At 41.2% G+C, this 15,162-nt stretch overlaps 2 protein-coding genes across 12 annotated transcripts; both read left to right on the top strand.

Annotated features, from left to right (window-relative positions):
- Positions 1-15: 15 nt before the first annotated feature.
- Positions 16-3,690, top strand: LOC127378717 (tyrosyl-DNA phosphodiesterase 2-like). 2 transcript variants are annotated; one of them, XM_051427929.1, is made up of 5 exons: positions 16-515; positions 1,485-1,579; positions 2,554-2,672; positions 2,773-2,943; positions 3,242-3,690. In XM_051427929.1, the coding sequence occupies exons 1-5, from the start codon at positions 460-462 to the stop codon at positions 3,521-3,523; spliced, it is 723 nt and encodes a 240-aa protein (XP_051283889.1). In that variant the 5' UTR covers positions 16-459; the 3' UTR covers positions 3,524-3,690. The 2 variants fall into 2 exon arrangements, with proteins under 2 accessions (XP_051283889.1, XP_051283888.1); XM_051427928.1 differs by having other exon boundaries at positions 19-793.
- Positions 3,691-4,205: 515 nt separating this feature from the next.
- Positions 4,206-15,162, top strand: rpgrb (retinitis pigmentosa GTPase regulator b). 10 transcript variants are annotated; one of them, XR_007888144.1, is made up of 15 exons: positions 4,206-4,356; positions 6,021-6,146; positions 6,341-6,433; positions 7,488-7,550; positions 7,630-7,788; positions 8,080-8,229; positions 8,690-8,848; positions 8,971-9,126; positions 9,214-9,338; positions 9,738-9,929; positions 10,095-10,281; positions 10,898-10,992; positions 11,082-11,141; positions 11,740-14,130; positions 14,245-15,162. XR_007888144.1 is itself a non-coding variant. In XM_051427848.1 (14 exons), exons 1-14 carry the CDS (start codon positions 4,326-4,328, stop codon positions 13,831-13,833), a joined length of 3,636 nt encoding a protein of 1,211 aa, XP_051283808.1. In that variant the 5' UTR covers positions 4,206-4,325; the 3' UTR covers positions 13,834-15,162. The 10 variants fall into 10 exon arrangements, 2 of the variants coding, with proteins under 2 accessions (XP_051283808.1, XP_051283806.1); XR_007888143.1 differs by having other exon boundaries at positions 14,207-15,162; XR_007888137.1 differs by having other exon boundaries at positions 14,169-15,162.

Below are 15,162 nucleotides of genomic sequence, written 5' to 3'. Positions count from 1 at the left end.
CATAGATCATAGATCATGATAAATGGGTTCTCAGACAAGTAATGCTTTAATTGTACAAGGAGCCCTCTAACCTGGTGCACTGCACTTTCAGTAATTCAGATTAATTGTGCAGCCCTACCTGGTTCAATAATACAAATATTAATGCTTACAATAAGAACTGACCTCAAAGAAATTCCATGAATGTACTTTTTATTCAAAATGACCAACACACTACAGCACTCAACACAAACTAGTACAACTACAGACTCTACAGTCAGTGAGTAGTGATTTACCAGATAAAATAGGGCTTTCTTTAGTGCACAGGGTGTGGCACATGGATTTTGAATGCATGCAGGACTTCTAACAGGCTGTTTCAAACTGTGGTATTGCTACTTTGGTTCATGAAAAAATCATTTATTAATATTTTATAACGTTAGGGTGCATACGTAAAGATAGGATAGGTCTTATTACGGTCATGTGATGTGTAACTGCACAACAGAAACTGAAGCTCCACGTCTTCACATGAGTCACCGTAAGTAAGTATGACTGTGCTGCAGGTTTAATCCTTATGAGCCGAATCTTTACCAATATTCTTCAAAAGCGACATGGAGAAAGCCTGTGCTGTGAAAGAGTCGTCGGAAATAAAGAGCAGCAGCTCCACAGCCGACAGACGTGCTGTCTGCAGCGATGCCACAGCAGAAACCAAAGATAAAGAAGAAAACAGCAAACTGTCGCTGATCTGCTGGAATGTGGATGGGCTCGATGGAGAGAAACAGCCCGAGAGAGCGAGAGGTCTCTGCTCTTACTTAATCTCGTAAATTATGGACACTGTTATGGTCTGTTGTGTCTGTGGAAACATATTTTCTCTCAGTTAGTTTCGGGTTCATTTCCCCACCATATCTCTGTTCCACTGTAAAACAAAATACAGGAATTTAGTTGAATCAACTAATCTTTTTTTCCCTAAACTTGAAGTACATATATACGTTTTATTAATTATTACAACTTCAGATTTCTAATTTCTAAACATTTCACAACACAACTTGACTTAAAAAAGAGTTGCTGGGATATATAATGATAATAAACTTATCTAGCACTTTTCTTAACAAAGTTACAAAGTATTTTACAGGAAAACAGCAGATGAAACAAAGAGAAGAACAATGGGGGATAAAAAATAAAGTTAAAACTTTCTTTTTGAAGGTTAACCAGCTTAAAGTGATTTACAGTGTAGATATTAGCTCCAGTAAAAACTTGAGTCTGGAAATGAATGTTTTTGCTGACATTTTTAATGGCCTTTTTCAAAGTTATAAGCACCTTCACCTCTTTTGGCAGCAGAAATCTCATTGATACGACTACAGCTGAGGTACAATCACTAATTTATTTATTTATTTATTTAAACTCCAGTGAAAGTGATTCTGCTCAATCACATTGTTGCAGTTACTGAGATTATGAGGATTTGAAGGTTCAGTTTTGAATAGTTCTGTCTCCTTCCATTAATCTCCTCATAGACACTCTCCTGACGTGGTGTTTCTTCAGGAGCTCATCCAACCATACATCCGCTTCATGAAGAAACGTCTGGAGGCCAACTACACGTTCATTGAAGGTACACGTGAGAAACAGGGCCGCCTTGAACCTTTTACGCGGCCCTGGGCAAGATTTTGCTTTGGGTTTACAGAGCGTCACTCAAAATGTACATATAGGATTATTTCTTCTCTGTAAGTCCTGCAGTCAGAGCATGCTTCATTGTTAATGTTAATGTTATCATGTTCAGCTTGTACTTTACTCCTGATAAGTATTTTCACTATTAATACTTCAGTAAAAGTCTGATCCATTCGCCAGAACAAATACAGCACACAGTATTCGCTTTTAATATATTCATCCTCATTTAAAACAATCAGAGTTGACCAAAGTACTAAACAAATTAAAGTTTAGGGCACACAATCAAGTACACTAATGTATTTATTGTATTGTATTTATTGTATAGTCTTTTATATCAGGCTAATTATGTGTGCACTTTTACGGAGCTGCTCTTCAAATTTCATTGTACTGTATATAATGACAATAAAGGCTTTCTATTCTATTCTATTCAATTGGAATAGTGAAAAAGGCATATTTACAATATCAACAACAATCTTCAAATATGTGCATGAATGTAAAATAAAATCAAACTGTAAGAACAATAAATAAAATGTAATATAAGATAATAAAATACTAAAACCCACTAAGAGCAACCAAAAGCTATTGCAAAGATATATATCTTACATTACATAAAACATCACAATATTTACACTTTTATTAAGATTAAGACTTATTTTGATTTATAATTTCATTCATAAACTGAAATAAAAATGCTAATGCTTACACTGTTATAATGTAAGTTGCTTCAACGATACATTTTTGAGTTGGGTTTAATTCATGTGAATGAGTGAGGATTCAGTTCTGTTAACTTACTTCTTTTATTAAGCGTTGGTGTGGGAGCAGAGAGGTCCCTGCCCATGTATGGCCTTAAAAACAATCAAAAGAGCCTTAAAATCCATCCTGTTGTGAACCTTATCGCCGTTCCTTCATGCTGATCAGGTGGTAATGAGGGTTACTTCATCGGGATGATGTTGAAGAAGTCACGAATCACACTGCTGCACAGCGAGCTAGTCACCTATCCATCCAGTCGGATGATGAGGAACCTGATTGTCGCTCAGGTCGGTGCACAGTCATGAGTCTGTGAAGGTGCTATCCAAAGAAAATTGTTTCACTTCTACTCGGTGCAATGGCGTAAAAATGTCCCTCCTTCCAAATCAGGTGCTGTTCAAAGGCCAGAAGCTTTGTCTGATGACGTCCCATTTGGAGAGCTGTAAGGCCAATGCAGGAGAGCGCATGAGACAGCTGCGACTGGTGATGAAGAGGATGACGGAGGCGCCTGATGATGTCACCGTCCTGTTTGGAGGAGACACCAACCTGAGAGACTCTGAGGTTTGTCTCTTCCATTCAGAGCTCCAGCAGGATGTTTTCTGACAATGTGATGAGTAGGGATGAGACATTGTAAATCGTGAATTTCCTCACATAAGTGACTTGAAGTTGCCTTGCTCACTAACGTACAGTCCAATGTTCCCTTTTAGCAAACAGTTAATGGCCACTTCTGGTACTGTGATTAAAAAACGTTCCCAATAGACCGCCAAAGACTGATGTCTGTAAAGCTCCATGCATGTAACTGTTCATGTAGTAATTCATAAAACTCACCTCTTTTTACCTACCTGCCATCCCATCCTAGGTGGTCAAAGTGGGCCTTCCCAGCTGCGTCTGTGATGTGTGGGAGCAGCTGGGAGAGCCGGAGCATTGCCGCTACACATGGGACGCCCACGTCAACACCAACAGGGACTTTCAGTTCAAGTGTCGCCTCCGCTTCGACCGGCTGTATCTGCGCCGGGCTGCCAAAGACGGCGTCCCGCAGGTGGAGCCTGACAGCATGGCCACGATAGGGCTGGAGAAGCTGCAGTGTGGCTGCTACATCAGTGATCACTGGGGAGTCTCCTGTGCGTTCTCCACTGAGTAGAAATGCACAAAACAAACTAAAGAACCTGTGTAATCTTTCCTCTCATTTATATATTTGTGCCTCAGAAGTTTCCTGTGAAGTTGGGGGGAAAGGTGTGTTTAAAGCTTTAACAGAGCTGGGTTTAGACGAGTGATGTTCCCTCTGTGAAAGATGCTCTTCTTACGTCATCCAAGATTGCTTTGTCATTTTTGTGTCATGATCTGCTACCTGGATTTATCTGTTAGAAGCTCTAACCTGAGTATAGTAGTAATAGTATAACGGTAACAAAAAACAGAGCTGCAAAGTTACATTTGTCAATAAAGAAAGAAATTAAGAAGGAAAAATATGAAGCCACAAAAAGCAAATTGAAACAAAATAAAACAACCTAACGACAAAAAGTTCAAGAGCTCTAGTCACAAAGTAGAGCAAGTGGTTTATGGGAAAGGAAAAGCTCGTTGGTGTCACAGAACTTGCATTTGGCAGCATAATAAAATAATTATTCTTAAAGTATTATGTAATTCAATCAAGTGCAAATACTAACTAGAAATATGATGAGTCCTCTTCTTGTATCGTGGCTGCATGTAAAACTGCTCCACCAATAAAGTTTGTATTAAAACATTATAATTTATTTCTGCTGATAAAAGTAAAAAACTGCAAAAATCCTCTTAATTGAAAGCGCGCGAGGCCTTTAACGGTCACGTGGTCGACGTCGTAGCCTAGGAGACGTTTTGTTTACTTCCGGGTTGTCAGAGTCGAAAACAAGAGGGGCAGCAGCACCAACACGCCCACGACGCCGAGCAAAGCGGATTAAAGTCCCGCAGAGATGGCAGGGGAGGCTGAGAACGGCATACCAGGTAAATAACGACGGTTATCTCCTCGCTTCACGCTGCTGCGGGTTCGTAACGGACACATTTAAACGGGAAATGTGAGTTCGACGTCTTTAAAGCGCGGGAGTTCGCGGTAGCTTCGGCTTTAGCTCCGCGGGCTAACGGGAATAATAAACCCACTTTCTCCGCTTCAACCTGTCAGTCTGTCGCTTATTGTGTCCGGTTAAACCGCTTTAGTGCTTTACTTTATTTGATATTTATGTTTGTATTCACCTTCTTCCCTCTTCTGGACTGTGAAGCACTTTAAAAGTTTGTTTTTGTGATTAAATATGAATGTCATGTTGTTATTATATGATCGATTCAGAAGCTCGTGTACATTACTACACTCACTTTAACTTTATACTTTAACTTTACATTTAAGTGGGAACTTTTATATTTTAATGAGCTTCACCTTCACCAGCCGCTGCATAAAAATCCTGTTTGCACATGAACGCATCATTAATACTAATCCAATAATACCATTAAACATTTGTTCCCAATCAATGCCTTTATTTTCACAGAGTATAATCTCTATAAACTCATAACATTTACTACTAGTTGAGTGTTTTTACAGTAAGGTTTTGCAGCTTTCAGTCAAATAGAATAAGTTTTATTGATCCCACACAGGAAAGTACAAATGCAAAAATAATATCAAATAATATAAAAAGAAAATAACAGCTGTATGTGCACTATATACACGTTTATATATTCAGATATGTTTGATAGAACATTGCACAGATTATTGAATACTCACACGGTGTGTAGCATTTATAGCCTGATGTCTATAGCCTATATTTCCACCTTATCAATCACATCTGTACATAAAAAAGCTGTTTATTATATTTCTTCTATTTTATTTTTACTTTTGTGTGGGCTCAGTCTTATCTAAAGTCTTATCTTATACTAAACATACATACATATATATATATATATTACAGCCAGAGGTAGTGGCACAAATAAAATCAAATTTATATGTTATAAATTAATTAAAATATGTATAATATATTAAAAAATAAGTATAATTGCACAGGACAAAATTATACAGACTTAGATTTGCACAGTGCAAGTATAATATAGTCTTAACAATGTGTATTATAAGAAGGATTATATATTTGTATAATGGCCCAGTAAAGGTATCGTATAATAATCTTAGCACTTCTTCCTCTCCTCCAGATACGCCGTTGATTTAATTATCTACTTTTTTTAATTAAAAGATTTTGGTTAATTGGACATTATGAGATGGAGGACAGTGAATCACAACATTAAAATCAGTGTGATCCTAGAGAGTACAGCGGCTGGTGTTCAGGTGACAAACCAATACAATAAATACCTAAATAATCAATAAAATCTGTACGATCTGTAGGTGGGTGAGCAGTTTTCCCAGGTGGACTTTGGACTTTGTTCAGTTTCAGCCTTTAGATGTTGGATTTTGTCTATTAAATGTCAGAAATGATGTCGGTCGTGAGTTACCACAGCTGTGAAGTGAAGTTCTCAAATTCCTCATTTTGTTTGACCAACAGTGATATTTAAGAAATCGTCATATTTAAGCAGCTGTATCAACACATATTTATATGTTCATTTTCGGTTTGACAAATTCAATAATAATCGTGTTTGGTTTAGTCTGACTCGTCACTTCTTTCTCTCTCTGTCAGAATCAGGAGCAGTTTTCACTTTTGGAAAGAGCAAATTTGCCGACAACATCCCCAGTAAATTCTGGCTTAAGAATGACGTCCCCATAAAGATAGCCTGCGGGGACGAACATACCGCCTTAATAACAGGTAAGACACATGTTTAAGGTATGGAACTGTATTAAAAAGTGTTTACTGATTCTGTTTAATGAGCAAAGAGCTAATGCTGGATAAAATCTCCAACCCTTCACTGGTGTGGTGTATCACTTAAAACCAAACCCTCCAGCTCAAGCACCCTGGAAATAAACCAACGCTTTCAGGAACTTCTGTCTTTGTCTCCACAGAAAATGGGAAACTCTTCATGTTTGGCAGCAACAACTGGGGCCAGCTTGGTCTGGGGTCCAAAGTGACTGTGAACAAGCCTACTTGTGTCAAAGGTCGGTCTTTAAATAGCTCTCTGTTCCTTAATTTAGTCCAGAAACAGAGAGTATTGTGTGTAACTGCTGCCACTGACAGCTGCCTTCAGCCTCCGCAGCAGCAGTGGACAGGAAACTCATTTAGGGACTATAGAATATATTTCCAAAGTTTAAAAAGTAGGATATGTGCTAAACAGAAATAAGTGCCCCTGGTAGCCTTCATATGACGCGTGAAGGGGGAACCCAGAGATTTGTTTCCCTTATAATCCCAATCTGGAGGGCCCATAATCTGGTCTAATCTAGAGAGACAGAGACGCTGCTGAGAGACAATCGGTTGCTGCTCGGATTTCTTTGCCCTCCTGCTAATATATGTTTGTATGGGACTAATACAGTGTGATCCACCAGTGCACATGAAGGAGGAGACATCTTGTGTCCTGCAGGAAAGCTTTAGAAATCAACACAATTTGCATATTTAATAGATTATGGGATTTTTAATGAGGTTGAAGGAGTTTTTAGGGTTTTAATGTGGAAGTTATACTTTTTATTGTGGATTCTTTTTAAATATATATTAAAGTACTGAAGTATGAATTTAGTCATGAGAGAAAAACAATTCTTAATGTGAGAAATGTGAGTCTAACGGAGAAATTAACACTTAATTTTAAACCAGCATGGTAGAAAAGTCCTTAAAAAATCAGAACAGCTCCTCAACTGGGGCTGCAACTAACGATCTGCCATTATTTTATAGATTAATCAATTAATCGTTCGATCTCTAAAATCTCAGAAAATAGTGAAAAATGTCCAAAAGTGTTTCCAAGGTGGCTTTTTTTAAATCTCTGGATTCGTCAGTCCGAAACCCAAAGATATTCAGTTTAATGTGATATTAAACAGAGAAAAGCAGAAAACCTCCACATGAAGCCCCTGTGCTATGATTGAAAGCTCTGGAAAAAGCAGGAACTGAAACTTGCTCCCAAGTTCAAGAGTGACGTTTCCAGCTCAGAGATAAACTGACTGCTGAAGTTGTGGCTTTGTAACAATAATAGGTTTGTTCGTTAAAATGTGTTTTGTGTGATTTCAGCTCTAAAGTCTGAGAAAGTTCAGCTCGTGGCGTGTGGAAGAAACCACACTCTCATCTGCACAGGTCGGTATCTGAGTCCGACGAGGTCCGACGCCGTTTGTCGGAAACACGACTGAGGAATCCGTTTTGTTTCCTTTTGTAGCTCAGGGAAAAGTGTTCTCCTCGGGCGGGAACAGCGAGGGTCAGCTGGGGCTCGGTGACTGCGAGGAGAGGACGGCCTTCCAGAGGATCGCCATCTTTGATTCACAAGGACCAATCAAAATGCTCGCTGCCGGTTCCAACACCTCCGCTGCTCTCACAGGTGACGTTCTGGCTGATGTTGTCGTAAAATGCTGATTAAATGCATATGTTACATTTATTTTTCAATTCATTTTTTATCTAAACTAAAATTTTAGAATTATATTTAGATTTAATCTGTAAATAATTGAACAATGTCCCATGTGAATGCGTTGCACAGAACACAGACATCCGTCCTGCAATGAATAAAATAATTACATTCTGATGAGAACAAGAGTTTTTAAAGCACATGGTGTTACCTTTCCAGCGTCACACATGTTTTATAGATGATGTCTTTATCTATTGCCCCTTATAGAGGGCGGTAAACTGTTCATGTGGGGCGACAACACGGAGGGTCAGATCGGTTTGGGGAAGGAGAGCCACGCCTCCTCGCCACAGGAAGTCAACGTGGGACGACCGATCAGCTGGGTGTCCTGCGGATACTACCACTCTGCCTTAGTGACGGGTGAGCACAGACGAGGTTGGGAACAACCGGCAGAGGATTACTGGGCGGGAGTATTTTAAATAGAGATCTTTAAATGAACCAATCGGGTGACAGAAAGTGAACATCTGAAACTAATTGTTAATTCTGAACCAGTTGATAGTTTGACAAAACATTCTTAACTCAAGATCCACTTCCTCCGGAGCTTTCAGCCAAATGTTGTGGTCTTCATCAGCAGATGGCGTTTGCTCAGTTGTGATCACGTGACAAAGCTACTTTATGAAATAACTAATTTATCAAACACAGCAAACTACATCCACTGATGAAGACCATGAGGTGTGGCTGAAAGCTTCTCAATCAGGAATGAACCTTCAAACTCAACTTTGAGATTTTGTTTGGTTGTTGAAGCACATCGAAATTAAATCCAAATTATAATTTCATGTGGAAACGGAGACTTTATGGTCAGTTGTCCTCTGTATCTCAGTCGACGGAGGTCTGTACACGTTTGGCGAGCGAGACAGCGGCAAACTGGGTCTGGGCACGGACCAGCTGGCCCGGCACAGAGTCCCTCAGCTGGTGAAGAGCATCAAGGAGCCGGTGATACAGGTGGCCTGCGGAGGCGGACACACGGTGGCGCTGACAGGTAGTGAACCTCCAGAGTGACATAGCTTTAAAAAAAACTACAAACATGGCTGCACACATCTGAGGTCCATTTCTACATCTGATCAAATACTGTGCTTTTGTCCGTCTGTGTGCTTCTTTCAGACGACGACGTGTTCACGTTCGGTCTCGGTCAGTTCGGACAGCTCGGTCACGGGACGTTCATCTTCGAATCACGGCTGCCGCGGCCCGTCGAGCACTTCAGGAAGGGACGAGTGTGTCAGGTGACCTGTGGAGAGAACCACACTGCCGTCGTCACAGGTGAACACTGCCTTTATTTCACCACCGCCTCTGATTTAATTGATTGTCTCATTACATTTTATTGAAGTGTTGCTGTTGTTTTTTAAGACTGCGGTTTGCTGTACACGTTTGGAGACGGCAGACACGGCAAACTGGGCCTGGGAGAAGAAAACTTTACCAACCAGTTTAAACCAACTCTGTGTCCGCGCTTCCTCAAGTACAACGTTCAGGCTGTATGTGTCTTAGTCTTAGTCTCTTTTTATTCATTCATCTTATATTTTTGTTTATTTTTATGTTAAATCGTAACATCTTTTTATATTTGTTTATATATTTATCCCATACATATTATTGTTATTTATTTTGACATGTTTATATTTTTACAATATGTTTTTATGTCATTATAAAATGTTAATTTTATTGTTATCAGTATGATTATTTATTGTATTTTATATATTATAAATGAATTATTTTGTATTCACATTTGATATAGTTATTTATCAGTTGGTTGGTATTTATTTAGTTTTTATTATTACTATCAACATTAGAAATTGTTTAATTTTGATATTTTTATCTGGGTACTAATGTGTGTGATACAGTAATCTTTAATAACAAGGGACTGTGTGTTTGTACAGGCGACGTGTGGCGGTTGTCACATGGTGGTGCTGGCGCGGCCGAGGGATCCCGAATGTGGCGATGTGATTTTGGAGGACGACGACGTGACGGAAGATTTCCTGGAGAAGCCGTTCGTGGAGCTGCTTGGGGGAACGGCTGACTCCTCCACCCTGCAGAGGAGCCTCTCGGCTCGAGTTCGCAGGAGGGAGAAGGTGGGTAGAGCTCCATCGATCAAACCAAGATATGATTCACAAAACAGCGCTGATACACAAATCCCATTTAATACGGACTTTCTTATATCGACTTTTAACTTTTAAACAAGTTAAAAAAGTAAATAGACCTCTAAATGAAGTCCCTCCCCCCCACTTCCCCTGCAGGAAAGATCTCCGGACCAGTTCGGCACCATGTTCCGCACGCTGCCCGCCATGATACCTGGCTACCTCCACCCGCCGCTGCCCGTCTCCAGCCAGACCATCCCGCCTAGACTGCCTCCGCCTGAGCTGAGCCACAGAAAGGTGCTCAACGGCACTCACCAACACAGGAGCGCAGGGTCAAACCACCAGGGTACCTACCTCACCTCCGCACCCTCCTCCTCCTAGTCCTCCCTCACATGTTTCCTCCTGGATCAGACCAACAGATTCAGTATTTTAATTAGGATAGAAAGAACATAACTTCGCTCTAGTTGAATCAAAATCAAATCAGAATTGATTTGTCAAGCATTTTTTTACAGGTAAGTGCAACTCCTGGGGCTTTACAGATAGCTGACAATAAGGCAAAAGCAAACAGGAAATCTAATTAAAAATATATTTTAATAGAAAGATGGAAGATTAAAATGTGATTTAAAAGGATAAAAGATAATAAAATAGATGGTAGATCATAAAAGCATTTTGAAAATGATAAAAATCTATTGGCCATAAAACATTTGAAACAAGACTAAAACGGTAGGATTTGTGTTCAGATTTAAAGATTTCAGCTGCTTTCAGATCTTCAGGTGAAAGTTGTCTCAGCAAAAGCTTTAGCAAAAAGAAACAGCAGCCTAAATTGGGACACATTGCCTTCGTTTCTAAAGAATAAAAAGGCTTTGACACGCTGGGATCAGGATGTTTTATAATGTTTTGCTGTTTTCTGAAGTGCTGCAGAAAACTGGACTAACTTGCTGTCCCGTTTTGTACCTCGTCAGAGCAGACAGGGGGCGAGACAGACAGCGTTGTGGAGAGCCTGACCGACACCGACAGCGTTAAAGGCCTGGGAGACACCACAGACTTCCTCAACATGGTGAGAAACCAGCGAGTCTGACAAATGATAAGACTGAGAAGTGTAACATTGTGGATTCATTTTCCTTTTTTTTTTATTCCTGCTTATAGACACACGTGATGAAGATGGATCCCAGTGATAAAACACTCACTCTGTCTCCAGTTCAGAAGGTAACTCAAACTCTGGCTAAAGCTAAAGCTAATAGGTTTGAGCATTTTTCACATTAACAGCAGCCATATTGATTCCTCGCTTCCCCGTCATTCTTCTCATTGTTGCACAATTCTCCTCCTCAACACCAGTTTCTCCTCCATCAGGTTGATATCTGAGGTTGTTTTCTTTCTTTACTCTGATAATCCTCAATTAGTCATGTGACTAAGTCCCGCCCCTTTTTGCTCTGTGCTCCAATAACAGTTGAGAAAGCCTCGGTCAACTTCCTCCTGTCCTGTAAAATTCTACACCACCTTGCAATCATTTTTCAATCAATGATTGGTCAATCGCAAATTTGACAATTTATAAATATTAGCTTGCTAGTTAGCGTCTGAATTCTTCTATATTTAAGGGACCGGTTTACCAGAGTTCAGAATCAACCTCATATACCACCTTGGTAAAAGGAAGAGAAACCAAAAGGTTTGAGGAAGAGTTGTGAAACCTGATGAACATTTCCCATTATTCCGTCATACATTTCAGATTTTCTCTTTTGATTTCTCTTTTCCTCTCTAATGCATGCCTCTTTTTCATCCTCTTCTTGCTTTCTCGTGCTGGGGATAGAGAAAGGGTAAGCATGGTAAAGGGCAGAAAGAGAACCAAAAAAAGGAGAGAAAGCTCTTGAAGCAGAGCAGTTTCTCTTCCACTTCCCCGTCTCAGAAGAGCGAGACTGTTTCTCCTCGCCGGGCGTTACCCACCGAGCTCCTGAGGGGCCACAGCGCTCGCTCTCTGGCCTCTCAGAGCTCACAGAGACAGAAAACAGCCATCCAGAACAAAGAGAATCTGATCATGGCCATAGAAGATCTGCAGGGGAAAGCCAGTAAAAACAAACCTCCGAGTGTAGGGGACATTAGGAAGGCGGCGTCCAAGCAGCGGCTCAGGCAAGTTCAGGGGAAAAGCCAGCTGATAGAGGTTGGCAGGAAGCTGGTACCAGACTCTGAACAAAGTCCTGAACCAAAAAAGAGAGAATCTAAGTCTGCATTGGCCAAAGTGAAGCAACCTGTCAGGGTGAAAAGCAAACCGATGGTCGTGCAAAGTCAACGTGCAGGAGTTAGCTCGCCAGGTAAACGCAGTCGCACAGGCTCACCTGAGTTTCATCTGAGTGATGCCTTGAATGAAGAGAGCTTACGTAGCCCTCCGCTGCTCTCCGAGGGGAAAAAAAACTCAGATTTTTCAAAAAAATCTAAGAATGAGAAAAACAAAAAAGAGGCTCAGTCAAAAAAAGGCTCAAGAGTGGCGACACAAAAACAGAAAGGGGCGTCAGATCTCGGCCTGCTCGCTGGAGCAGCCTCTCTCGCAGCAGGATCGGTATTAATGCACGAGGTGGCCTCCAGAAGACGTTTTAGCTCGGCGTCGCCATCCCCATCCGAGAGCAGCCGGGGGATCCTGAAAGACAGCATCACAAAATCCCGGAGCGAGGAATCTGAATCCTACGCTGCCGATTTTAGCAACAAATCCGCGATCAGCATCAACATCATACCTGCAGCTGAGAGTCAGGACGGGAAGGAAACGAGTCCGGATGAAAGTGAGGAGGAGGAAGAGGAAGGGCAGAGAACGAGTGCAGAAGTAAGCGAGCAAGAGGATGAGGAGGAGCAGGAGGATGAGGAGGATGACGATGAGGAGGATGACGATGAGGAGGATGTCAGTAACCGTGTCGAGAAAGTAACAGGAGGAGAAGAAGAAGAAGACAAAGACAGCGACACTCTTCAACCAGAAGATGAGTCAGAAACTGATGTAGATGAGGAGGGAGGGAAGGATGAGGAGGAAGATGAGAGTGGTGCTGAGGTAGAGGAGGAGGAAGAGGAGGAAGCGAGTGGAGCGGCAGGAAGTGAAAGTGTAGACGAGACTGAGGAGAAAGAGAGCAAAGGAAGTGATGTAGAAGAAGAGGAGGAGGAGGAGGAGGAGGAGGAGGAAAATGAGAAAGGGTCGAGTCAGGAGACAGAAAGCGAAGGAAGAGAGTCTGAAAAGGATGAGGAAGGTGAGGAAGAAGAGGGGGATTTGGAAAGCGAGGGTGAGGAAGAGGAGGGTGAAAGTGAGTCTTTAAAGTCCTCGGAGGAGAGAGGGGAGAGTGATGCTGAGGGTGAGACAGAGGGAGGAGAAGAGGAGGAGGAGGAGGAGGAAGAGGAGGAGAAACAGGATAGTGCTGAGGAGGAGGAGCAGGAGAGTGAAAATGAAGAGGAAGAGGAGGAGGGGGAGGAGAGTGAAAATGAAGACGAAGAAGAAGCAGAGGAAGAGAGTGCTGAGGAAGAGGTAGAAGAGGAAAAAGAGAGTGACGAAGAAGTGGCAGAAGAGGAGGAGGAAGAGGCTGAAGAGGAGGAGGAAGAGGCTGAAGAGGAGGAGGAAGAGGCTGAGGAGGAAGAGGTTGATAACAAAGATGAGAAAGAAGAGGAAGAGGAGGAGGAAGAGGTTGATAACAAAGATGAGGAGGAAGAGGAGGAGGAAGAAGAGGAAGAAGAGGAGGAGGAGGAAGAAGAGGAGGAGGAGGAAGAAGAGGAGGAAGAAGAAGAGGAGGTTGTTGAAAATAAAAAATCTGCTCAAGTCAAAAGACAAAGTACCAAATCTAAAAGTAAACTCAGGTCAGGGGTCAAAGGTCAGGCAGCAGGCGAGTCGGAGGAGTTTTGGGATGATGTGTTACCTCAGTACCTCAACCTGAAATAACGAAGCCTTCAAATGAGTCTGAAATCCAGACCTACTCCGTTTACAGTCATTAAGGAGCAGACAAAGATTTCTCCTCAGAAACAACAATAACTAATAATGAATCATCTGTTAATAAATAAAGCAGCAAACAGCTGTTCTATGTAAAGATATAAAGGCTGAAGCTCCTGCTGACGAACCCACGGAGGATCATTAACAACTCTACTGAGCTTTATTGTTTGTCTGTTTTTAACCCGCCGGTTTGGTGCTTCTATATTAGTATTTGTATATTTGAGAACAGTGTTTGTGCTGATCACGGAGGTAACTTCTGATCACGGCGGTAACTTCTGATCACGGAGGTAACTTCTGATCACGGAGGTAACTTCTGATCACGGAGGTAACTTCTGATCACGGAGGTAACTTCTGATCACGGAGGTAACTTCTGATCACGGCGGTAACTTCTGATCACGGCGGTAACTTCTGATCACGGTGCCTTTCTGCTCATATCTCTCTTATTTCATCAGTTCACATTATGCTTTCTGTGCTGCTTCTCTCTTACTCAGAACTGCTTTTGTTATTACATAATTGCTGTTATGTAACTGATGTTGTTTACTGATCAAATGTGTCTCAAGTTTTGTTTACTTCTTTTTGTGGCAGCTTAAAGATGGGTATATCTTGGTTGAACAATAGTTAGTTGTTATGCTCATAATGATGCAGTATGGGACATTTTCTATTGTATTGTGTTGCAGCTCAGTATTACAGAAACCTTTAAGCACTGATCTGCATTGCCACCGCAGTGAAGAGTAGCCATTATGGTAGGATTGGTGTACACTACAGTATAATTATACAGAACGCTCTTAAATATTCTGACTGGGATTATTCTTTTACGTCCTTTCTACTTTCTTTTTCTGTTTCTGTCTTTTTGTTCTTTTCTGTGTTTTTAATAAATAATTGTGTTTATTATTGTCATGTTGTTGGTTGTTTTTAAAGTATGAGGACTATAAAATGAATTTGGGATGGAGGCTGGAGGTAAACTGCCTGTTTCTGAATGTTTGTGTATCTCTCTCCTGCATACTGTGTCTACCTGAGACTGTAAGTGAAGCTAAAGGGGAACGAAGGTGACAGGTTGTAGTAACACCTCACAGAAACACAAAGATCCGAAGGCAGAGCTCATATTTTAAGTGACTGTGATGTGAAGTCAGCTCATTGTGATTACACTCATTAAGGTAAAAGAAAAAAAAAAACGTTTATGAATAAAGTTGTCGTATTTTGAATGACCTTCTGATGCTGAAGTCAACATTTCATGCAGTCTTCCTCCAATCTCTGATAATAAAGAACTTTTGGAAACCGTCA

This window comes from Dicentrarchus labrax, unplaced genomic scaffold (genome assembly GCF_905237075.1).
Source record: "Dicentrarchus labrax unplaced genomic scaffold, dlabrax2021, whole genome shotgun sequence".
Lineage (NCBI taxonomy): Eukaryota > Metazoa > Chordata > Actinopteri > Moronidae > Dicentrarchus > Dicentrarchus labrax.
Note: the sequence above shows the minus strand (reverse complement) of the source record. Positions and strands in the feature narration are given on the sequence as shown.

Excerpts from the sequence above, each read along its gene's own strand:
- LOC127378717 (XM_051427928.1), top strand. The coding sequence starts at position 585 with ATGGAGAAAGCCTGTGCTGTGAAAGAGTCGTCGGAAATAAAGAGCAGC. Across the intron at positions 2,673-2,772 it reads GGAACCTGATTGTCGCTCAG|GTGCTGTTCAAAGGCCAGAA; the intron begins GTCGGTGCACAG and ends CTTCCAAATCAG. Across the intron at positions 2,944-3,241 it reads CCAACCTGAGAGACTCTGAG|GTGGTCAAAGTGGGCCTTCC; the intron begins GTTTGTCTCTTC and ends ATCCCATCCTAG.
- rpgrb (XM_051427846.1), top strand. The coding sequence starts at position 4,326 with ATGGCAGGGGAGGCTGAGAACGGCATACCAG. Across the intron at positions 9,127-9,213 it reads CCACACTGCCGTCGTCACAG|ACTGCGGTTTGCTGTACACG; the intron begins GTGAACACTGCC and ends TTGTTTTTTAAG. Across the intron at positions 10,993-11,081 it reads CCACAGACTTCCTCAACATG|ACACACGTGATGAAGATGGA; the intron begins GTGAGAAACCAG and ends TCCTGCTTATAG.